The following is a 23,687-nucleotide window of genomic DNA, read 5'->3' as shown; positions in this document are numbered from 1 at the left end:
GGCAGCGGTGCCGGGATGCAGCCAAGCGGCTCGGCTGGAGGCCCTTGCCGCGCTTTCTCCCGGCTGCTGGGTCTGCTGTTCTTCCAGGGTGAGTGCGCGGACTGCTCGCGCCCTACTTCCGGGTGTTTTTTTTTTTAGTGTGTGTGTATGGGGGGAGGAAGATGGTCGCTCTTCCGCTTCCGGGTGGGGGGTCCCTGAAGAGGCAGGTCCTCTCAGGGCCCTGGGTGGTTGGGAAGCTTAAAGGGGAGCACTCCTTCGGACTGTGCGCCGAACTTGGAAATGGGGAGGAAATCCGGCTGCTGTAGGGGCGAAGGCCCCCCGCCTTCCAGTGGTGATCGCCGTTGGATGGCTGCGGGCTCCGAGAAGCATCGACGGGTCCTCAGAGTGTGTCCCCCGGGGTCCCTTCAGGGGCTTCATGGTGTCAAAACTCTTAATACTCGTTCTAAGGCGCTACTTATGTTAGCAATATAAAAACTCTCCGAGGTCGCCAGTATTTGAAGTGTCGAGGAATCCTAAGACCGAAAAAGATTGAGGACCGCAGATTTCGTCTCATGTTACAGATGTAATCTAGGTAACTCTCTAGGCAACGCAGGTATTACAGAGTGGCAGAAGCAGCATTCGAGCCCAGGCGCCTCCCTTCTAAGGGAGCACTTTTCTGGGGGGACCGTGTTAAGGTTCAGAGCCCCAAGAATTTGGAGGAAGGAAATCCTTACTGTTTCTGTTTTTCTTGAGTCTGTGAAATAGTAAGAATGTCCTCATGAAGATGACTGTAACAGATATTAGGGACTTCAGCTTTGAAATAGTGCAGCAAAATATTATGTATATATATGTATAAATATGTAAATATGATATATGTATGTACAAAACATCGTATAGAAATAAAGTTTCCTTAACATTGTGTGACACATTAGCCTTGATATTTAACAGATTGAAAATATGTGTCCTGTGTTCCAAATTCCTTCCCTTCCCTCCCTCTCTCCTTCCTTCCTTCCCTTCTTCCTTCCCTCCCTTCCTCCCTCCCTTCCTTCCTCCCTTCCTTCCTTCCTTCCTTCCTTCCCCGCACCCGGGAAAGGAATGCTACTGACGCTATTACAAAACAAAATTATTTGACTTTAATTTTTATTTGTTGAAGAATGTTAATATGCTTTGGAGTAAAATATTGCTATTGTCCGTTCCAAATTCTTCAGTTTAGAGAAGTTTAAGTTAAGTTTAAAAGTATACAGAGTTTGTTTTAACCCAGTGAATGAATGAAATACCCAACTGTCATTCCTCCCTTCTTCCTCCCTGCCCCTCCCACTTCTGTTGCATTTAATCCCTGGAAGGATAGATGTCAATTCTCTGACAATCCAAATTGTAGTAAATACTTTTTGTTAAAATAATAATCATAGGTGAATACTGTAAGCTAAACAGGGAAATTTTTTTCTCAAGAAATTTCTGAAAGGAGGCCCTTAATCCAAAGATCATGGTTTCCTAGGTCTCAGTTTAAGGTGGAGGAGTTTTTAATCCTATGACTAATATGCATTTTTCCTGTAAACTCCCTGACCCCTCCCAGGCAGTTACCTGTGTCATCATGAGTGTCCAGTTTTTCAACTAAACTCTTTTGCAATACTGTATTTGGAGTAGCCTACCCTAATTCTGAATTCACAAGGAAATGCTGTCTCTATTTTCATGCAGAAAGTGTTCAACGAATTTAAACTTAGCAAATGTTCATTAGTTGTCTAGTATACGTGAGTTTCTTAGTGTTTGGTTGTGTTCAAATGTGGATATGAAGAAAGGAAAAGATGGTTGCCAAATAAATTATAGTTAATTTTAAACTGATTTCTAAGATCACTTCAAGTACTTCAAGGTTTCTTTAACTTCAACTGATATATCCAGATTTACAAATCATATGCTGAATTGTGGATCACCAAAAGGACCTGTGGAAAGACACTATGGGTTTAAGTAGGCTAGTTGTGTGTCAGAAGAGGTACTAATATCAGAATGAATGAAAAGGCTGGAAAAAAGGAGAACCTGGTTATTTAGTGACAGTAGACAACCTGTGGGCTTCATTGGTACTTCAAACTTCCCCTGGTTCCCTCTCCTTCAGTCTTTTTCTTGCCTCATATTTTACTGAAAAAGTTGAGGCCATTCATTGAGAGATCCCTCTCCCTTCTCATCTCATGTTCCCAGATGCCTCCTTACCCCTACGTCTTACGCTCCTGTTTCACATGATAAAGTGGCTCCCCCCTTTTTTTCTTACCTTTTTGGTGAGTCAGTTGGGGTTAAGTGACATGCCCAGGGTCACACAGCTAGTAAATGTCATGTGTCTGAAGTTAGTTAGATTTGAAGTCAGGTCCTCCTGACTCCAAGGCTGGAATTCTATCCACTGTACCACCTAGCTGTTCCTGAGGTGGCCCTTACCAAGGCAAACCACCCTGAATGTACGACTGATCCCCTTCTTTCCTATCTACTCCAGCAGGTTGTTTTGTCTGTCATCCCTACTCTCTTGCTTATCTTGAATCTTCTCTGACTTTTCTACCATGCCCTAGAAAGCTCATTGGGAAAACCACATCATCCTGCAAGATTCCTGGTAATCCACATCATTACCACCTTCTGTCTCTTGGATTGGAGGGTGGAACCATGAACTCCTCAAACCTCCATTTAAGTAGGGAGCCCAGATCAGATGGTCTTAGTTCTTACCTGGCTGCACTGTGGGACTTCTCTGACTTTTCCATCATGCCCCTGTATTGAGTACCTTTCCTGGTGACAGCTCTTTCCTCCTGCTTTTCACCTTCCTTTTATGTGTTGTCTTCCTCTATTAGATTGTAAGCTCTTTGAGGACAGATAGTGTTTTTTTTTTCTTTCCCCGTATTTGTATCCCCATCAGGACAGTGCCTGGCACATAGTGGGTGCTTAAATTGACTGATTATCCCTCCTTATAGATTGCTGCTTTCCTACTGTCTACAAACATGCCTATGTCTCCTTCATCCTCAAAAAACCCTCACTTGATTCTTCTATCCGACTGTCATCGCCAGTCTTTCCTCCTCGTGTGGCTAAAGTTGAGGCTATTTGTAGCAGGTGGCTCTACTTTCTTTCCTCTTGCTGTCTTCTTAGCTCTCTGCAGTCTGGCTTCTGATATCATTTTTCCATGAAAATTTCTCTCTTCATAGTTCTCAGTGATTTCTTAATGGTCAAATCCAGTAGCCTTTTCCTCAATTCTCATCTTTTTAAATTTCTCTGTAGCCTTTTATACCGTTGATACTCTCTACTAACTTTCCTGGTTTCCCTCAAGTCTCAGCTAAAATCCCACCTCCAACAACAAGCCTTTCCCAATTCCTCCTTAATCCCAGGGCCTTCCCTTTGTTGATTATTTCCTATTTATCCTGTACATAGCTTTGTTTGTTTTTAGGTTGTCTCCATTAAAACTGAGCTTATCCGGAACAGGGACTATCTTTTACCTTTCTTTGTGTGACCTACACTTTGCATAGTGCCTGGAATGTAGCAGGCACTTGAGAAATCTTTATTGACTGATGACTAGAAATCTAGGTTATTGGACTGCCGAAGAGGATTTATGAAAATACAAGGGATGGGGAGGGTGTGAATGAGTGGATGGGTTGTTAGGGAGAGCTGATATTAGACCAATGTGAGCCATGCAAGCAACAGATCCATTTCAAACAAAAGTTGATAATTGTCTTCTAGAACTTTTTTCTTTTTGTTTTAAATGTCCTGAGTCGTAGATTTGGTACAGTACTGCTCTTTATTTGCTTTTCCTTTTCACCCTTTGAAAACAGGATTGGTTCAATTATTAGCCCATTTGACTTTTCCCTAACTTAAGAGTATTGTTCTATTATCAATTTTTTAAAAAATAAAATTTTATTTAAAATATTTTTCTTTTTCTTTTGTTTTTATATCATTTATATTTCCCACTGTGTTCTTTCCTTTTCTCCATGCCAGAGAAGCATCCCTTATAACAAAGTAAGAAAAACAAAGGAAAAAAAAAGCTTGGAACACTAAACAACACGTCAAATAAATGTGATGTTATATGCAGTAGAACATGTCCATAGTCTCTGCTTCCAAAATAGATTGAAGGAAGATGGCTTCTCATATCTATTGTTTGGGGTCAAGTTTGCTCATCATTCCAGAGCATTCAATTTAAATTGTTTTGTTGTTCTTCTTTCTATTTACATCGTTGGAGTAGTTTTGTATATTTTCTTGGTTCTGCTTACTTTTCATTAGTCTTTTGGTGCTTTGTATTTGTCTGTTATTTCTTCCAGCACAGTAATTCTGCTGTGTTCATGCACCACAATTTGTTAATTCATCTTCCCGATGAATAGGTATCTACTTAGTTTCCAGTTCTTTACTATCACAAAAAGTGCTACTATAAATATTTTGGTATATATAGGACCTTTCTTTTTGTCATTGTCCTCCTTTGGGTGTAGAAGCCTAGCAGTGGAATCACTGGGAACCGTTTAGTATTTGTCTTTGCATAATTCCAAATTGCTTTCCTGAAGGATTATATCCATTCATAACCCCACCAAGAATGCATTAGGGTGCCTGTCTTTCAACTACTCCTTCACCAGTGACTGTTCTTATCTTTGCCAAAATGCTGGGTGTGAGGTGAAACCTCAGGGCTGTTTTAAAAATCTGTTGTCTTTTATTTTTTTAAAAAATAATATTTTTTTCCAAGTTACATGTAAGGACAATTTTTAACATTCATTAAAAACATTTTTTTGAATTCCAAATTTTCTCTCTCCCTCCCTCATGGAGAGAACTCCATGACACAGTACTCAATTTGATATAGTTTATAAATATGCAATCATGTAAAACATTTCCATATTAGTCATATTGTGAAAGAAGACAGACCAAAAGAAAAAAATAAAGTGAAAAGTAGCATGCTTCTATCTTTATTCAGACTTCATTAGTTCTTTCTCTGGATGTGGATGACATTTTCCATCACGAGTCCTTTGGAACTGTCTTGGATCATTGTATTGCTGAGAATCGCTAAGTCAGTGGCAGTTGTTCATTGTACAGTAATGCTGTTACTGTGTGCAGTGGTTCTGCTCACTTTACTCTGGATCGGTTTGTTTAAATCATTCCAGGTTTTCCTGAAATCATCGTGCTCATCATTTCTTATAGCACAATGGTATTCCATTACAATTGTATGCCACGTCTGTTGTCTTTTAAGGTGACAGGGGCAGAATAAATTGTCTATAGTTGGTGTCTTCACGTTCTTTCCTTTCACTCTCTTTTAAACCTTCCCGTTTCCAACTGAAACTGCCTTCTCCAAAGTTATGGGTGACCTCTTAAGTGCCATATAGAATGGCCTTTTTCAATCTTCATCTTTTTTGACCACTCTGTAGCATTTGATCCTGTTGATATCATTCTCCTCCTTGATATTCTTTCCTCTCAGGGTTTTCATGTCAGTGCTCTTTTTTAGTACTCCTGCATTATGACCACTCTTTTTTTTTTTAAAGGCAGTTGGGGTTAAGTGATTGCCCAGGGTCCCACAGCTAGTAAGTGTCAAGTGTTTGGTCTGAGGCCTGGAATTGAACTCAGGTCCTCCTGACTTCAGGGCCGGTGCTCTATCCACCTAGCTGCCCCATGACCAGTCTTTCTTGATCTCATTTGCTAGATCTTCGTTCTAGTTATGCCCACTAACTGTGGGTATACTCCCGAGGCTCCACCCTGGGCTGTCTTCTCCCTTTAGGCTTTCGCTTGGTAATCTTATCTGCTCCCATGTGTTCAATTATCATCTCCATATAGATGACTCCTAGATGTCCTATATTATGAACTGCCTCTTGGACATCTCAAATTAGATGTCCTGTAGTCATCTCAAACTCAATATGACCAGAATAGAACTCATTATCTTCCTGCCCACTTCTGTTTTGAACTTTGCAATTACTGTTGAGGGCACCACCCCCTTCTAGTCACCAATCAACCTTGGCTTATCCTTGGCTCCTCACTCTCCCTCACCTCATATAGTTCAATGAGTTGGCAGATCTTATCATTTCTGTTTCCGTAACATATCTCCTGTATGTCTCCTCCTCACTCATCTATACACCCCCCTATTTCAGAACCTTCTCATTCCTCAGCTGATTTATTGCCACATCCTTCTGCTTAATCTCCCTGCCTCAAATCTGTCTTTACCCCAATCAATTCTCTCCTAGCTGCCAAAGTGATTTTCCTAAAATCCAAGTCTGATTATGCTTGCTGCCCTCTCCCCCTAACAAAGGAAACTTCAATGGCTCCCTATTACCTCTAAGATAAAATATAAACTTCTCTGCCATCTAAAACTTTTCCTAGCTTTCTAGAGTTGTTACATAATACCCCCTTCCAGGTAATCTACTGTGCAGTTTTGCTGGCTACTTGCTGTTCTGTTCCATCTCCCAGCTCTGTGTTTTTGCACTGGCTGTCTCTGGAATGCTTACCCTCCTTGTTTTGCTTCTTCTAATCCCTAGCTTCCTCTAATATTCAACTCAAATACCATCTTCTTTAGGAGGTCTTTCCTGGCCACACTAGCTTCTGGTCTTATCCCTTCTAAGGGTTACCACACACGCACCCCTCTTTAGTCCAGGGACTGTTTTTTGCTTTTTCTTTATCTCCCCAGTGCTTAGCATAGTGTCTGCCACATAGTGTTTAATAAATGTTTATTAATTAATTGATTATAGGAAGATTAAACTAGCATTATTCTGCAGGATACATTGGAGATTCCCATGCCAATTATTTGCTCCCCCCCCATAGTACTATTATAAAGGAAACAATGTTGTACTTGGCATTAGTCATATTTGTATTAATCAAGAGCCTAGACTTGATAATCTTTCTTTAGAAATGAATGTGAACAAATGGGCTTGTCTAGAGAAAAGCATACAAATGTGTAAATTTGTGTTTAATGAAATTTAAATGAAAAGAGTTAGGTATGTGTGACTACTGTGTTCACAGTATGTGAGGAGTTAACAGAGGGAGAGTGGGAGGAAGGAACGGGAAGAAAAGCATACAGAGACTGATATGGGGAATAGCTCAGGGCAGGCCATGAGAATCAGAAAGAATAAAGAACAGTTTATCTGCTTTTATAAATAGATGGCTCTTTAGTGGAAGATGGATTACTAGCCACATCTGAAGTCAGAAGGCAGTGCCAATTTTTTTTTGAGAGAGGAGAAGTAAAATGTTTTACTATTAGGTAAGCTTGGAAGAAGTGAGCCTGTAGAGATGGTTTACAAAGATATAAAGAATCCATTTCATTTTAGAATTCCATTTGAAATTATTGTTTTTTTCATTACTGTTTTTATGACTGACTTATTAGCTCTTTGATAAAGAACAGCCAGAATAAATTCTGTGAGGTTTTTTTTTTTTAGGCAGTTGGGGTTAAGTGACTTGCCCAGGGTCACACAGCTAGTAAGTGTCAAGTGTTTGGTCTGAGTTCTGATTTGAACTCAGGTCCTCCTGACTTCAGGGCCGGTGCTCTCTCCACTGCGCCATCTAGCTGCCCCAGTGTGTGAGATTTTTCAAAGATTTTTCTGTTCTGAGTTTGTAGATTCTTTCTCAAGGCAGAAAATCCTTTCTTCATTAAAAGCTGGCACCATTCTAATTGTCTCCACTCTCCATTTTCACCATTCTAATACTCTCTTTTGAGTCAAGACTATGTGGATACATTTGTTTCTGCTCAATTTAGCTACAAGTCTATACTCTAGTCAGTAACCAGGCTTTGCATGTTTAGTTCAGCATATGGTTCATTGTTTAAACTTGTAGTGGTGATAAAGTATGCTTGTGGGTTACAATATCACCCCACACCCCATTCCATGAGAAGGCAAATCTGTTGTTCCATGTTTTTATCAAGAGCCTTAATAATCAGAATGTAGATTTTTGAGCTGGAAGGTGGCTTGGAAGTCTTCTAGTCAAACCCTTTCATTTTACAGATAAGGAGACTGAGGCACAGAGAGGTCAAGTAACTGGCTCAGGCTTACAAGGTCCTAAGTGACTGAACAAGGTTACATTTGTTTTCCTCTTTATCAAATTCGTAATAGGAGCCTTTACTTATATCTGTCTCCTCTTCCCAGATAAATATATTTATAAATATTTTGGCTTCCTTTATTTAGGTGTTTACACAGCCCTTTCATTGGAGATTAAAGCAGATGCCCATGTTCGAGGTTATATTGGAGAAAGTATCAAGCTGAAGTGCACCTTCAGGTCTTCTTCTCCTGTCTCTGACAAGCTCACAATAGACTGGACTTACCGATCTCCTACCAGCAGTCGCACAGAGACAGTAAGTTGCTTTGGGACGTTCCAGCTGAGTTTAAACAGGGCAGACCAACTTTGAACTTTCTCCTTTTGGAATGAGCATATCAGTAACAATATAGCCACCTAATTTGTTTCAGGGGATAACCTACCTTTTGATATGCCAATCCCTGTATTTTCCTTCTTGAACTTTAGGAGTCTTGTAAATCAGTTATTAGAGACTCATAGGAAATGTGATTCTCTTTTCTTCCTTTTTATTTCATGATTTTATAACTTCATTTTCAGATTTAATATACTTAAAGGGTGCTATCTGGGCTGTTGGATATAAACATAAACTAATTTAAAGAGAATTCATTCTGTAGCTCCTGCTAACGATTTTCCATTTTCTATCTGTGAAGGCTATACCCTTTCTGTTACCTTTAGTTGTCTCATGTGGGCCGATCTGTTTGTGTGACTCTGTTAAATGTGCTCTCTGCTCCTTGCCCTGTGGGCTGATCTTGGCACTTTCTCCCGGTGTGTACAGCATCTACACTGATTTACACATTCTCCTTTGAAGAGAATGGTGGCAGCATATGTATAGCTCAATTTGGTAGGTGCTGTCAGTGGCAGATGGTCTTATAATTTGGGCTGTTTAATGAACTCTAGTTATATGTATGTAATTTACATATGTTTGAATCCCATTGTAAATGTCCAATTGAAGATAGTAAATGCCATAAAACTTTCTCTTTGTGCTTTCAGAAATATCCTTAGCCTATGAGGGGCACGAATATTAATTTTGCAGCTGTATGTAAAACTGTTCTTTTTAAAAATGTCCCAAATTTGCTCATCCTCCTTTCTTTACTGTCAGGGCTTTTGCTCTTTCTTTAGTTTAAAGCCATAAGCTTTAAAGAGTTTATGCCTGCCTGCTGCATGGGGTAGAGGTAGGAAGGCAAATAGAGGTTCAGTGAAGGAAGTTAGGTAATATTTGTCATCTCTTTTTTTTCATACTTCTTGTTTGTCATTTCTTGCTTGCCATTTGTCATTTCTGATAGCACAGTAGTATTCCATCACAATCATATACCACAGCTTTTTCAGCCATTCCCCAATTGATGGGCTAACTCTCAATTTCCAGTTCTTTTCTACAACTAAAATTGCTGCTATAAATATCTTTGTACATACAGTTTCTATTCCTTTTTCTTTGATCTCTTTGGGGAAGAGACCTAGTAGTGGCATTGCTAGAGCAAAGGGTATTCACGGTTTTATAGCCTTTTGGGCATAGTTCCAAATTGTTCTCCAGACTGGTTGGATTACTTCACAACTCCATGAAAAGTCCATTAGTGTCCCAATTTTTCTGCATTCCCTCCAACATTTGTCATTTTTCTTTTCTGTCATTTTAACCATTCTGATTGGTATAAGGTCGGTACTTCAGAGTTGTTTTAATTTGCACTTCTCTAATCGGTAGTCATTTAGAGCATTTTTTTCATATTACTGTAGATAGCTTTGATTTTTTTTATCTGAAACTGCCTGTTCATATCCTTTGACCATTTATCAATTGGGGAGTGACATATTCTTATACATTTGATTGAGTTCTCTAAATATTTGAGAAATGAGGCCTTTATCAGAGAAATTTACTATAAAATCTCCCCCCTCCCACCCCAGTTTCCTGCTTTCCTTCTAATCTTGGTGGCATTGGTTTTGTCTGTGCAAAATCTTTTAAATTTAATATAACTAGAATTGTCCATTTTACATCCTGTAATGCTCTGTATCACTTGTTTGGTCATATATTCTGACCCTTTGGGTAACAGGGGTCAGAAAATCTTAACCAAAACAGACCTCACGTAGTGCTGTTTTTAAAAGAGAGTTTAGTAAAGCTGGAATTAATGGGCTTTTACAATTTAAAAAAGAAGAGGTGGCTATATCACATGAGTAATTGAAGCAGTAATGTTTTGTTAGTCAGGGTTAAGTCAGACTGATTATTGAGCAAAGTATGAAGTTCTATCTGTCATCTCTCTCAGTGGTTATGTGAACTTCAAAGTCTCAGTATTCTGGTGAAACATAGAGTAGACTGTGCTGAAAATCTCATGGAGGTTGGCCACAGCAAGAGTCCCTATTTTCCATGGGTACTGTTTGACTGACCATTCTCACCAGAAAGTTGCTTTCTTCTTGGTAATTTGGTAGTTGAAGACAGCCGGGATTTTTGAGTGGGAAGGCAACTTGCCATCAGATAAACAAATGAAGAAAAAATATGTACCTTGTACAAGAGTGCAGTCGTTGTATGAATAATATTTGCCCAGCCCAACATAAGTAGGTGCATCGTAGTGATATTCCCGTTTGTTAAGTATGAAGTAATAAGGGTTTAGTTATGGAAGCATTTATTAAACATCAGCGGTGTGCCTGACTGGGCATTTACATAAATTCCCAAGTCAGATAACTAGGAAGGAGTGTTACCTGTTATTATACCTACTAACTAATTTAGTTAATTCTGACAGGAGAGAAATGGAAACTTTAAAAACTGTCTCTTTTAGGATTTCAGGGAAAGTTGTTGAGGGAATAGTGATTTAGAATTTTTAGATGCTTTACCTGATTCTTTTATTGACTTGGTGTGGTCAGTTTTCTTGGTTCTCTTTACTCATCTCTAATAAGATAATGTTAACATTTAAAGCATTTAGAAATCCCCATATGAAGGGTGCTGGGGGACGGGGGGGCAGGGGGGATGGGGAAGCTTGCAACTATGCTGTATTTTTTCTTTTAACTTGCTTAGCAATTTCTAAATTGACTCCCCCACCCCCATCTTTTTCCTTTCTTAGATTTTTCATTATCAATCTTTCCAGTACCCAACTGTAGCAGGCACATTCCGAGACCGAATTTTTTGGGTTGGGGATGTGTACCGAGGAGATGCATCCATTAGCATAAGCAACCCAACCACGAGAGACAATGGAACATTCAGCTGCACTGTGAAGAATCCTCCAGATGTCCACCACAATGTTCCCATGACGGAGCTTGTAGTCACTGAAAGGGGTAAGAGGGTTGCAAAAAGCTTCCCTTCCCACTTCCACTGAAGTTATACCTGCTTTTCTAGATCAGGGTGGTTAGAAGCCTTTTTTGTAAGTACATTGAGTAGTTGGGTAATTTTGGTTCAAACTCATTTTTAATTTATAAGCTGAATAACCTTTTCAGTTCTTTTAACAGCTTTATTTGTTTATTTATTTATTTTACTGGACCTATGATTTCATTGGGCAGCTAGGTGGTGCTGTGGGTAGAGTACTGGGCCTGGAGTCAGGAAGACTTCCTGGATTCAAATTTGCCCTCATATGCTTATTAGCTGTGTGACTCTGGGCAAGTCACTTAATCCTATTTACCTCAGTTTCCTCATCTATAAAATGAGCTGGAGAAGGATATGGCAGACTGCTCCAGTATCTTTGCCAGGAAAACCCAAAAGGGGTCACAAAGAGTAAGACACAACTGAAAAATGACTGAACAACAACACCAAAATAATTTCATCTGTGTAGGGAGCTCCCTGGAGTAACTCCTATTAATGCAGATCTATAGCTACTCTGCAAGTTATAGTCTTAGAGATTGGCCTGCAGCCCTTTCTAAGAGGTTAAGTGATTTGCTCAGGTTCACACAGCTGCTATGTGTACTGCAGAGTCAGAACTGGCATTCAGGTCTTTCTGACATTGAGGCCAACTCTCTATTCACTACCTTCCTACCTCACCCTCCTTTTACATTGAAATGAATGTAAGACTTGTGGAACAGACTGGCTGTTTCCTCCATGGCAGGATGTTCTTTGTGGTGTGGTAGAAAGGCCAGCATCAACCTCCTAGAGTTATGAGAAAAGTACCTGTAAACTTTAAAGCAATATATGAATATGTAAATGCCAGAAAGATCTGTGTTGGAATAAAGTATCGCAACCAGCTATGACTTAATAAGTCCTAGGGATTTGACTGAGGTATTAGTTGAGATTAGCTTAGGCCAATTGCCTTGCCCAGAATCACACAGCTAACAAATGTCAGAGGCAAGATTTGGAGCTATGTCTTTGTGACTCCAAGCTGAGCACTTTATCTTTACTAGGCTGCCTCTTCTAGGTAATTATATAAATGTCAGATCTTACAGGTGATAGTCAGGCTTCCCCCTTGTGTTCTTCTCAGGCTAAATAGTGTTCTTTGCTTATGAAGGGAGGTGGAGTCTGGGGATGCCTCCTGTGGGGGTGGAAGTCATTTCTTTCTTAGTGGCCAGCTAGGATTTATTTAATATGGGGGGAAAAAAAAGAGTTCTGTATTGTGAGCCTGAATTGTTGAAGAATTAGAGTTAGTGTTTTTGTGAGGAAGGTGCTTTGTAAACCTCAAAGTGCTCTCTAAGTGAGAGTGTTGATATGACTGTCCTTCCCACTTGTTTTCATATCCTATCGTTTGATCTGATGGCTGTTGTTGATTGGCTTCTCTAGAGCTAGAGCAAATTTGAACCAGGTACAGAGTTTCAGTGTATGTCCCCTTAACATTCTATGAGTGAATAAAAAGTATTGAGTTGTGCCTGCTGTGTGCCAGACATTTTGCTAGGTGCTGGGGATAGAAGTACAGAAGAGATAATCCCTGCCCTCGTGAACCTTACATTTTAAAAGGGAGAGAAAACTCACAGGGGAGAGGTGTCATGATCAGGAGGCTGAGGCCAGCCAGAAATAATGAGCTGTGCCTCAGAGTTGGAACTGGATCATCTAGTTCAGGGGTGGGGAACCTGTGGCCTCAAGGCCACATGTGGCCTTCCAGGTCCTTGGGTGCGGCCTTTGACTGAGTCCAAGTTTTACAGAATGAATCCTTGTATTAAGGGGATTTGTTCTGTGAAGTATGGATTCAGTCAAAGAGCTGCACTTGATGTGGCCTCTAGGTCGAAGGTTCCCCACCCCAGTCTGGTTCAACTGCTTTATTTTACTAACTGAAACTGAAAACAAGCGAGCTAATATAAATAGCTGACCCTTACTGTAAAATGTATAACTTACTTTGTGCATATATTATCTCATTTGCTCCTTACAGCAACCCTGTGACATAGGTATTAGAGTATTGATGTTTTGCAGAGGCCCAGAGAGAGTTAATTAACCAAAATTTATGTTACTTTAATGTGTCTATTTTATTAAGAGATACATAAAAGTACATGGTTTTCCTCCTGTTAAAATGAATTATTTAGCATTTTTCATTATCTTCCAAATTAGGTAAAGCCAATGGGAATAGCATTCAGATAGCTTTTCTTAAAGACTCAATGGCTTGTGGTCCTTTCCCCTTGTTCCCCCTCCCTTTGCCCAGGTTTTTCTATTCAGCTGTCTTCTGCTGCACTGCTGTCCATCCTGGTCTTCATTCCTTCAGCTGTGGTGGTTACCCTGCTCTTGGTGAGAATGGGGAGGAAGTCTGCTGGGCTAAAGAAGAAGAGCAAGTCTGGCTACAAAAAATCATCCATTGAAGTTTCAGATGAGTAAGTTTGGCTGGAGCTGAGGCTCATTTCCTTTTATTAGTCCTGCTTGGTGGGGAATATTCAATAACCCAAGCCTTAAGTATCTCTTTCTTTCTCCCAGACCTGGTTCACTTATGCTTGTGAAGCTTCATTTTAAAGTTTCTTTTTATTCTGGTGCTGAGGATAGCTAAGAAAAGGCCTTTCATGGGGATGGTTACAAATAAAATTTATGTATCCTGGTTTGGTTTTATTTTGTCTTTTAGGAAACAGAGTTTGGGGTGGTTAGGGTATTTCCTGAAGTAAAAGTCTGACCATGTCACCCTCCCCTCCCTACTCATTAAACTTCAATTGCTCCCTGTCACCTCCAGGATCAAATATAAAATGCTCTGTTTGGCATTCAAAGCCCTTGCTCCGTTTTCCTTTTCCAGTCTTCTTACACCTTACTCCCCAATACATACTCTTCATTCCACTGTCAGTGACTGTCTGACTGTTCCACAAACAAGACACTCCATCTCTTGGTTCTGGGCATTCTCTCTGGCTGTTCCTCATGCTGGGAATGCTCTCCCCTCCTCCACTCTGCTTGCTGACTTCTCTACTAGCTTCCTTTAAGTCTCAACTAAAACCCCATCTTTTGCAGAAAGCCTTCCCAATCCCTCTTAATTCTAGTGCCTGCTTTTTGTTAGTTATTTCCTATTTATCCTGTACATAGCTTGCTTTGCATTTATCTGTTTGCATGCTGTCTTCCTCACTAGATTGTAAGTTCCTTGAGGGAAGGGACTGCCTTTTGCCTCTTTTTATATTCTCAGCGTTTGGCACACAGGAGGTGCTTAATTAATGTTGATCAATTGATTGATTTGAGTTGGGAACTCTTTTACAAAGTGTGGATAGAAATAGTTTTTTCCTCAGTTCCCTGTTTTGGTAACCAAATTGCACAAAAGACAAGCTATTGACTATAAAGTCTAAATTAGAAAGCCCAAACTACTTAAAAAACAGATTAAAATGATTAATTTAATAACAGGAAAATCACCTGGTTTAACTTTTTTCCTCTTGGAACTCTTGATATGTTTGATGTGTAGTTACAGAAAGAGAGTGAGAAGAGAAAATATTTTTTTTTCCAAGATCTCCCTTTTTCTTCCACTTACTTCCCTTGAGCACCCTTCTGCCCCCTTTCATAAGTTGTAAGGTCTTATCAATTCACCTCCTCACCTCTAATGCTCTAACCATTCTAGTTGAGACCCTTATCACCTCCCCGCTAGACTGTTATTGTGTCAGCCTCCTCATGAGGCACCCTCAGTTGCTTGGGAGTCCAGCCAAACTGGCATCCTAGCATCCTAGCATGGCGTTCCACTGCTCTCCTTTGTGCCTTTGCCCAGATTTTCTCCTCTACTAGGAATAATTTGTCCCCAATTCCAATCCTTGTAACTCTTATCTCTCTTTGAGGGTTAGCTCAGCCATCATCTCCTTCTAGAAGCCTCGTCTGATGTCCCTTGTTGTTACTGCTTCCCCATCATCTTGAGTCCCTTTACTGCAATGAAAGCTTCCTAAGGGCAAGAATCGGCTCACTTTTTTATTTGTATCTCAAATGTCTAGCAGTGTTGAGTACCCAATAGATGCTTAATAAAAGAGTTGGTTGATTGAACTTATAAACACTACTAAGGATGTAAGAATGGAATGGAGTAAGCATTTATTAATAGGCACTATACTAATATTATTTTCAAATAATATTACAAATATTATCTCATTTGCTCTTCTCAACAACCCTTTGAGGTAGGTGCTATTATCCTTATTTTAGTGTTAAGAGAACTGAGGCAGATAGAGATTAAGTGACTTGGGGGGACACATTGCAAAGAAGTAACTGAGTCTAGGTATGTCCTCAGGTCTTCCTGACTCTAGGCCTAGCACTTTATCCACTGCCCCACCTAGTTGGCATAAAAATGTTTTAATAAGTTTATTAACCAGTAGTGCCCAGCACTGTGAACACTTATTACAAATATTAACTCATTTGATTTTCACAACAACTCTTGTGATATTGGTGCTATTATAATTCTCATTTTTCAGTTGAGGAAACTGAGGCAAACAGAGGTTAAATGTCTTTCCCAAGGTCATACAGCTAATAAGGGTTTGAGGCTCAATTTGAACTCAGCTTTTCCTTACTCCAGGCGTAGTGCTTTATCCATTGTGTCACCTAGCTGCCTCAGAAGAGCTGATTTAGATGTCAGCCAAGTCGGTGAATACATATTTATGACATGCCTACTAGGTGCCAGGCATTGTGCTAAACACTGAGAGTACAAAGAAAGACAAACAATAGTCTCTGCTCTCAAGGAACTCACAGTCTAACAGGAGAGACAACATGCAAACAGCTGTGTACAAACAAGATAATACAAGTTAAATTGGAGATAATTGGTAGAGGGAAGGCACTAGCATAGGATCAGGATCCTGTAAGAGACTTAAAGGAAGCTGGGGAGTCCAGGAAACACAGATGAGGAAGGAGTGAATTACAGACATGGGAAATAGCCAGTCACATTGACCAGAGAATAGACATGCAGTGTCACATTTGAGGAAGAGCCAGGAGGCCAGTTCCACTGGATCCAAGATTATGTAGTGGTGTGGGGTAGGATGGGGGCGGGGGTGGAGTAAGGTATAAGAAGACTATAATTGAAGGCGAGATCAGGTTATAAAGGACTTTGAACACCAGAGGATTTTTTTATTTGATCCTGGAGGTGATAGGGAGTCACTGTAATTGATTGACTAGGGAGGGGTGATACGGTCAGATCATCGCTTTAGGCAGGTCACTTTGACAGTTGAATTGAGAATAGACTGAAATGGGGAGAGGCACAAAACTAACTAAAAGGCTGCTGCAATAGTCTAGGCTTCAGTGTTAAAGGCCTGTATCAGGGTGGTAGCAGTGTCAGAAGTGATGATGAGAGATGCTACAAAGGTAAAATAAGCAAGGCTTGATAACAGATTCGATTTTGGGGGGTAGGAGAGAGTGAAGAGTTGAGGCTGACATCTCAATTGTGAAGCTAGGTGACTGGGAGGATAGTGGTCTTCTCAACAGTGATAGGAAAGTTTGGAAAAGGGGAGGGCATGGGGATAAAGATAATGAGTTCAGTGCTGGGCTAAGACATCTACTTAGAGATGTCCACTATGCAGCTGGAAACTCTAGACTAGAGGTTAGGATTGAGGCTAGGGCTGGATAAGTAGATTTGAGAATTAGCATAGAGATGGGAACTGATGAGATCATCAGCAAATAGTATGTAAAGAGAAGAAAAGAAGGCCTAGGCCAGAACCTTGGAGGACACCTATGTTAGTGGCTGTGATCTATATGAGGATTCAGCAGAGAACTCAGAGAAGGTGAGAGGAGAACCAGGAGAGAGCAGTGTCACCAAAAAGTGGAGAGAGAAGAGAGTATTGAGGAGGAGGTGATCGACAGAGAGGTCAGGAAGGATGAAGACTGAGAAAAGACCATTAGATCTGGTGAAGAAGTCCTGCTTTTGGTCAGCAAGAGTGTAATTAGAATGAATTTATATCATCATCACAATCAGATAGCATTTAATATATTCTTACACAAGTGTTGTGCTTTACTGAACAATGTAGAAGACCCAAGTAAACAGATATGGCCCTTTACTTGAGCCACATAGGTGGCACAGTAGAGAGAGTGCTGGACACAGAGTCAGGAAGACCTGAGTTCAAATCTGGATCCAGGAACTTACTAGCTATGAGACCCTGGGCAAGTTAACTTTCCTCTTTCTGTCTTAGTTTCCTCATCTTTAAAATGGGGATAATAATAGTACCTACCTCCCAGGGTTGTTGTGAAGATAAAATGAAAATGTTTTCAAAGCACTTTGCAGACCTTAAAGTGCTACATTAGTGCTGTATATATTTGGGGCAGCTGGGTGGTTCAATGAATAGACTGCCAAGCCTGGAGTCAGGAAGACCTGAGTTCAAATCCAGCCCTGATACTTATTAGCTGTGTGACCCTGGCAAGTCACTTAACCCTGTTTGCCTCATCTGTAAAATGAGCTGGAGAAGGAAATGGTAAACCACTCCAGTAACTTTGCCAAGAAAACCCCAAATAGAGTGACAAAGAGTCAGACACAGCTGAACAGTAACAACATTAGTTATTGTTGTTGTTATTTTGGGGAGTTTACAAAGGTTGGTAATGGGCATTTTGACTAATTCTGCCCACTTCTTTTTTTTACAGCACTGACCAGGGAGAAGATGAAGGCTGCATGAGAAGACTTTGTACCCGTTGTGCTGAATGCCTGGTAAGCAATTTCTTCCACTTACCTGTCTGTTTAACTTTTCCGCTCTTTGAGGAAACATTGTGCTGTGGTATTAGCTGAGATAATGCAGGTGGGGTCTTTGAAAGAATTGTGGCCTCAGGAAACCCCTATCAACCCTACCCACCTCAACTTCTACCCCTGTTCTGTGGACATAAAATGGCCCTGGTAGTGCTTCTGTGGAGCATTCCCTGCAAATGAGTAACTCACATTTAGATAACTCTTTATTCTTTCTGTGGCTTTCTATCCAGCATTTTATTTAATCCCCTTAACAGCCTGATGAAGTGGATGGTCCAAGCGGTATTCCTATTTCACAGATGAGGGGACTTCTCATTAAGGTTAAGTGATTTGTTCTGGATCAAAAGGCTGGTTAGGTAGATGATTTAGGCCCTGGAATCCAAACAGTGTGACTCTGAATGCAATTTACTATCTATATCACCATGCCTTTTCTCTCTTCTGCCTTACTAGCCAGAGGAAATGTGGAGAAGAGAACATCCCCCCCTCCTCCCCTGGCTCATCTGTGTCATGCACACCTTTGTTTAAACCCCATCCTCTATAGCTGCTTAGTCTCTTCACTTGCCGTACTTAGGGTGATTGACATTGGCGGAGGGTGTATAGTTCTCTCCTGGCTTTGGTGCTGCATTTGGTTTTTCTTTTTCTCCCACAATTACTTGATATCTTGTGATCATTTAGGTAGCTTGGATAGAGTTTTTAAAATGTTTCAATGGCTATTTATTTATTTTTGCATTACTATTACTACCCAACTAAGAGAAAGAAAATTAAAACAAAACAAAACAAAAACAAACAAACAAACAAAAAACCCATGGTCAAGCAAAATGAACAAATCCACAGTCTGTGTCCAGAAAGATCTGTCTCTGCACCTTGTGTAGCATGGATAGACTTTCACCAGGTGAGCTCCCCATTAGGGGTCAGAAAGCTGGTGCTTTGTCTTTTTAACTCAAAAGGGAAAGGCTGCTGTCCCTATCATCCTAGCGCTTGTGACTCATGATGGGTTTGCTTGGTTGTTCCAGTATTTTTTATGCAGTGATAGCTGGCTCTCTGACATGGAAATGTTAGGAAACCAAATTTACACTCTAAGTAAGGCATGCACCTAGTAGTATAGGGTTTGAAGTTTTTCCTTCTCAAATGTATGACCCAGATCAGCACTTAGCAGGATTTGGCTGTGTTGCCCCACCTCTATACCCCCTGTAGTGCTCTATGCTTTAAAATTCTCAATTAATCTTCTCTTCCTTTTCCCTGTCAAACTAAGCATAATATCTGAAATGAATGTCAACCCACATGTACAAAAATATTTATAGCAACTCTTTCTGTGATGGTGAAGAATTGAAAATCGAGGGGATGCCTATCAGTTGGGGAATGGCTGAACAAGTTGTGGTATATGAATGTAATGGAATAATGTTGTGCTATTAGAAATGATGAGCAAGCAGACTTCAGAAAAACCTGGAAAGACTTGTATGGACTGATGCTAAGTGAAGTGAGCAGAACCAGGAGAACGTTGTACACACTAGAGCCACATTGTGTGATAACTAATAATGATAGACTTAACCTTCTCAGCAATGCAAGGATCTAAGACATCTCCAAAAGTCTCATGATGGAAAATGCTATCCATATCCAGAGAAAGAACTATGGAGTTTGGATGCAGATCGAAGCATACTATTTGTTCTTTTTTTTACTTCTGTTTTGTTTTGTTTCTTCTTTCTTGTGGTTCCTCCTATTGGTTCTAATTCTTCTTTACAACATGACTAATATGAAAATATGTTTAATAGGAATGTATATGTAGAGCCTCTATCGGATTGCATGCTGTCTTGGGGAGGGAGGAGGAGAAATTTTAAAACTCAAAAGCTTATGGAAGTGATTGTTGAAAACTAAAAATAAATAAATTAATTGAAAAATAAATTAAAAAATAAAATGAAGGTCAGAGATGTTGCAGTTGAAGGGTTGTGATGCTGACACATTTGAATGAAATATTTTGATAATTTGAAATGAATATGTGTCTACAATCTTGATTATGTGCAGTATAAATTTGAGTTTGAATATACAGGATGTCCCAAAAGCCTTACTAAGTTTTAAGCTTTTAAAGCCTAAAAATACATTTTAGATCAGCCAGAAGACATTAAGAAATATGTGTGCCATATGAAGAAAGGTTTCAGTATATTTCAGTAGCTCTTTGTAGCTCAGTTTTAGTATTCAGAAAAACCCTTTCCATTTTTTGCGCCTTCTGTTGTTTCTGATTTGTTGCCTCTGGGGTTTTACAAGTTCTGGCATTCCCCAGTATATGTGACATTAAAGCCCACTGTTCTCTTCCTCTTGCCAGAATTTTTTATGCTGTTGAAACATAAAACTTCACTAAGACTTTTGGGACAACCTTTGTAAATACGAAAGCATCATTCTAGGCTGGAAAGCCTTTGAGGCAGAAATGGAGATGGCAGGTGTCTGTTGCTTAGAGATTTGGCTCTCATTTACCTAATGGTAATTTCCATGCATGGAAGTTGTGCAAGATAGTGACTAAGCCATAATCTGGGAAAAACTTTTGAGTTTTTTGACTTAATTTGTTGAAGTACTGTCTCTGCTACATGGTTTTTGGCTTCTGTGTTATATCTCAGTACATACCATATCCATGGTTTTTCTCCATTTAGGATTCGGACTTTGAAGAAGCATATTGATGACAGTTTAAAGACTGCCTGGCTTCAGAACTCAAGAATCATCTGTTTGATCTGCACAGAAGTCCTGTTCCTTTATTTGTTGAAGTTTTGTGTGTGATTGTAGTTGACTTGGACTGCCATGATGGAAAGCCATGTTGGAGGAACCTGGAGTTCAGTAGTCAAGACTGTCCAGTAATTTTTTATTTATTGAAGAAATATTCTTTTTGTATTTATAAAATGTTTTAAGACCTTAATAGAAGAGATGCATCAAAAGTAGAGCTCCTACTTACTCTAGTTTAGTAAGTTATGGTTGGACTGAGGAATTATTTTCCTGAATAGGAAGATATATATTGTCTGTGTTGCACTCTACACGTTGTATGTTTTCTTCCAGTTCTTTGAGGGAGAATCATAAATATTTGTTATTTACTGACTACAGAGGATTGTTTCTTTCAAAAGAATGTCATCTGTAGCATCCTTTTATTCCTAACTGTCTGGGGAAGATATTTGTGCTAGTGTTTTGCTTGGTCAGTTTTTGGAGCTACTAATTGAACAGTAATCACTGTTTATTTCTCTCCTTTTACTGGAGCTGTAAAATTCCATTGTGTATTATAATCTCAAGATGATTTGGGTTGTATAAGCTGTAATCATGTAAGATTAGGCAAATTCTGCTTTGTTTCAATACTATATTTTTTCATGTTAAATGTTATCAATTTATGTTCAAGGAAAAGAGTAGTGGGGCAATGGAATTAATTTCTTCTGGCTTGCTAGACCAGAATTGGGCTGGGGTTGTTATGGGTAATATCTTATTGTCACATTTCCTTGTACCCTCAGCTACTTTTTGTTTTGCCTCTTGACTTTTAGGGCCAGAGGCTGAAAAAACTCTTTGGAAGTTTTCCAGTATGAAATTGTAGGTTATTATAGCTTCTATTTTAAATGGTAACATCTAACCTCTCAGAGTTGATGATTTTCAAAATGCACAAAATATGCACACTATTAATTGTTTCAGATGTCATTGCAGAAGATCTTTTGAATCAGGAATGAGTACAGACTAGAGCTGCACAGAACCCAGACTTTCCCATTCTGTCTTCTTCCTTCTTTGTGCTCTATGTCCTGTCTTAATTCTCTAGTGCATGACAGTTAAGCCAAATGAAATGCACATATTTTATGCGCTGTAGGTTTTACATCTTTTTTCCATATATAGAAAAATACATTTTAGATCTGTCATAAGACTTTAAGAAATATGTGTGCCATAAGTTGGTAGTATATTTCAGCAATCCAGAGGTAGGTTGTTTTCTCTTTTTTTGATTCAAAAAAGCGCTTTCCATTTTTGTCCTTTCTTCTTTAATTGATTTGGTGCTTCTGGTGTTTTCCAAGTTCTGGCACTCTACAAAATATGTGACATTAAAACCCACTGTTCTCTTCCTCTTCTTAGATTTTTAGCCCAGATCAATTTTTGTTGTTATTGGTTTTTTTTTTTTAAGGCAGAGAATGAGATCAGAAACATTGTGGTCTGCCCCATTGGTTTATCCAACCCTCCTTGGTTAAATTGTTTTACAAATAAGAAAATCTGGTGACTTAACTGAGGTTGCCACTTACCAATAAGGTCACACAAACCTTCCAGCTAAACTAGCTGTTTGGACTAGCAGTTTGCTTTTTTTCTATAACTGTGCCTGTTCCTGTAGCTTCACAGTTTCTTGGACTGTGTGATAATTGATTTCAGGGTCGATCTAATGAAGCTCTTTCTCACTCTTAAATACTGAACTTTTTAGGTGTTCCTAGCTGTAATGTAAGCATTTTGTGAGACCTCAGAATCTGAGAAGGTGAATAATGCTTCAGGATGACCCAGTTAAAGCCATATCCTTTTAAATGAAAGCCCATTTTGATTGGGTCATCTTATACCTTCCTTGCAGGGCTGAGGATGAATTCAGTGAGGTATGTTTGTGATTCTTGGATGAACAGTCCTGTATCAATGCTCAATAGTATTATTTTACAATCTTAATCACGATTTGGACCAAGGCCTCTCTTTTTAGAATGACTGAACAGTAGAGTCCTTCATGATAAGGGGTAAGTTGAGCATTGAGGCTTTTTCTGTCTGGTTGTGGTATTATCACAGGGTATAAAAAGCTGCTATCAATTTCTTCATTACTCCTGTGAAGTCTGTCCTATAGCCTCTCTCTTCTAAGAACTGTTGAGAAGTATATACTTGCCTTCTTTAGGGGCGAATAAAAGATACCATTATCCTGTGCTGTTTTTATACCTCCTAAAGTTTTATTTTTAGATTCCTATCAGAGCAGTCAGAGAGAAACTTTTTCTAGAATGGGAATTTACCACTGGCAAGCTTTATGCAGGGGTGGTCTTTCTAAAATAGCCTCTGCTTCATGGTATATTACCATCTTTGTTTTCTGAATTTCTTTTACCAAGAGTCATTGAGTTTGTGACTAAATATGTGCTTTAGAGGAAAGGGCCTGAGGTTTCCTGTATATCTGATTGCATCAGGTAACTTGGGAAACAGCTCTTTCTTTACCAGCACTGGGAATAGGCACTGGTGCTTCAAGAGAGTGAGTTACTTGTGTCTTATTTTCTGTTTTTTTAAACAACAACAACAAAAAAACCCCAACCCAAAATCAAAAGCCACTACCTGAATATTGGTGTGGAAACCCTTGTCCTGAATGTCCTCATATGTGATCTAATCATTTGCAAATGGTGAGCTTCAAGAGGACCAGAGGGATTTAGAGATGGAAGGGACCTTGGAGGTTGTGTAGTCCAGCCCCCTCCTTTACAGGTGAAAAAACTGAGGCACAGAGAGGTTAAGTTATTTACTCTGGGTCACACAGCTTGTAAGTGTCCGAACCAAAGGCTTCCTGACTCCAAGTATAGCACTCAGTGGGCTAACATTTTCCCTTCACATTGACATTAAAGAAGAGTCATTTCATTGCTTGTCTTTTCCTTGTAAAGGGGAAGTTCTGTTCATAAAGCCCTGCCGTTCTTGCTGTGTGTCCCTGTGGTTTTGCATGTGGAAATGTCACTTATGGCCCTCTGTCTGTAAACACTGTAGATATTTGCAATGATGTGGTCAATAAACTCCTTTTCACTTTTCCAGGCCGTGCTTTGT

General features: G+C 39.7%; 1 protein-coding gene across 1 annotated transcript; it reads left to right on the top strand.

The window, feature by feature from the left end:
* Positions 1 to 5: 5 nt before the first annotated feature.
* MPZL3 (myelin protein zero like 3) lies at positions 6 to 23,672 on the top strand. The gene is made up of 6 exons (XM_020984774.2): positions 6 to 88; positions 8,073 to 8,239; positions 10,998 to 11,208; positions 13,485 to 13,650; positions 17,834 to 17,897; positions 20,570 to 23,672. Exons 1-6 carry the CDS (start codon positions 16 to 18, stop codon positions 20,594 to 20,596), a joined length of 708 nt encoding a protein of 235 aa, XP_020840433.1. The 5' UTR covers positions 6 to 15; the 3' UTR covers positions 20,597 to 23,672.
* Positions 23,673 to 23,687: the final 15 nt, after the last annotated feature.

This window comes from Phascolarctos cinereus, unplaced genomic scaffold, assembly GCF_003287225.1.
Source record: "Phascolarctos cinereus isolate Bilbo 61053 unplaced genomic scaffold, phaCin_HiC Scaffold_726;HRSCAF=1367, whole genome shotgun sequence".
Classification (NCBI taxonomy): domain Eukaryota; kingdom Metazoa; phylum Chordata; class Mammalia; order Diprotodontia; family Phascolarctidae; genus Phascolarctos; species Phascolarctos cinereus.
The sequence above is the reverse complement of the archived record's forward strand: the minus strand, read 5'-3'. Positions and strand labels throughout refer to the sequence as shown.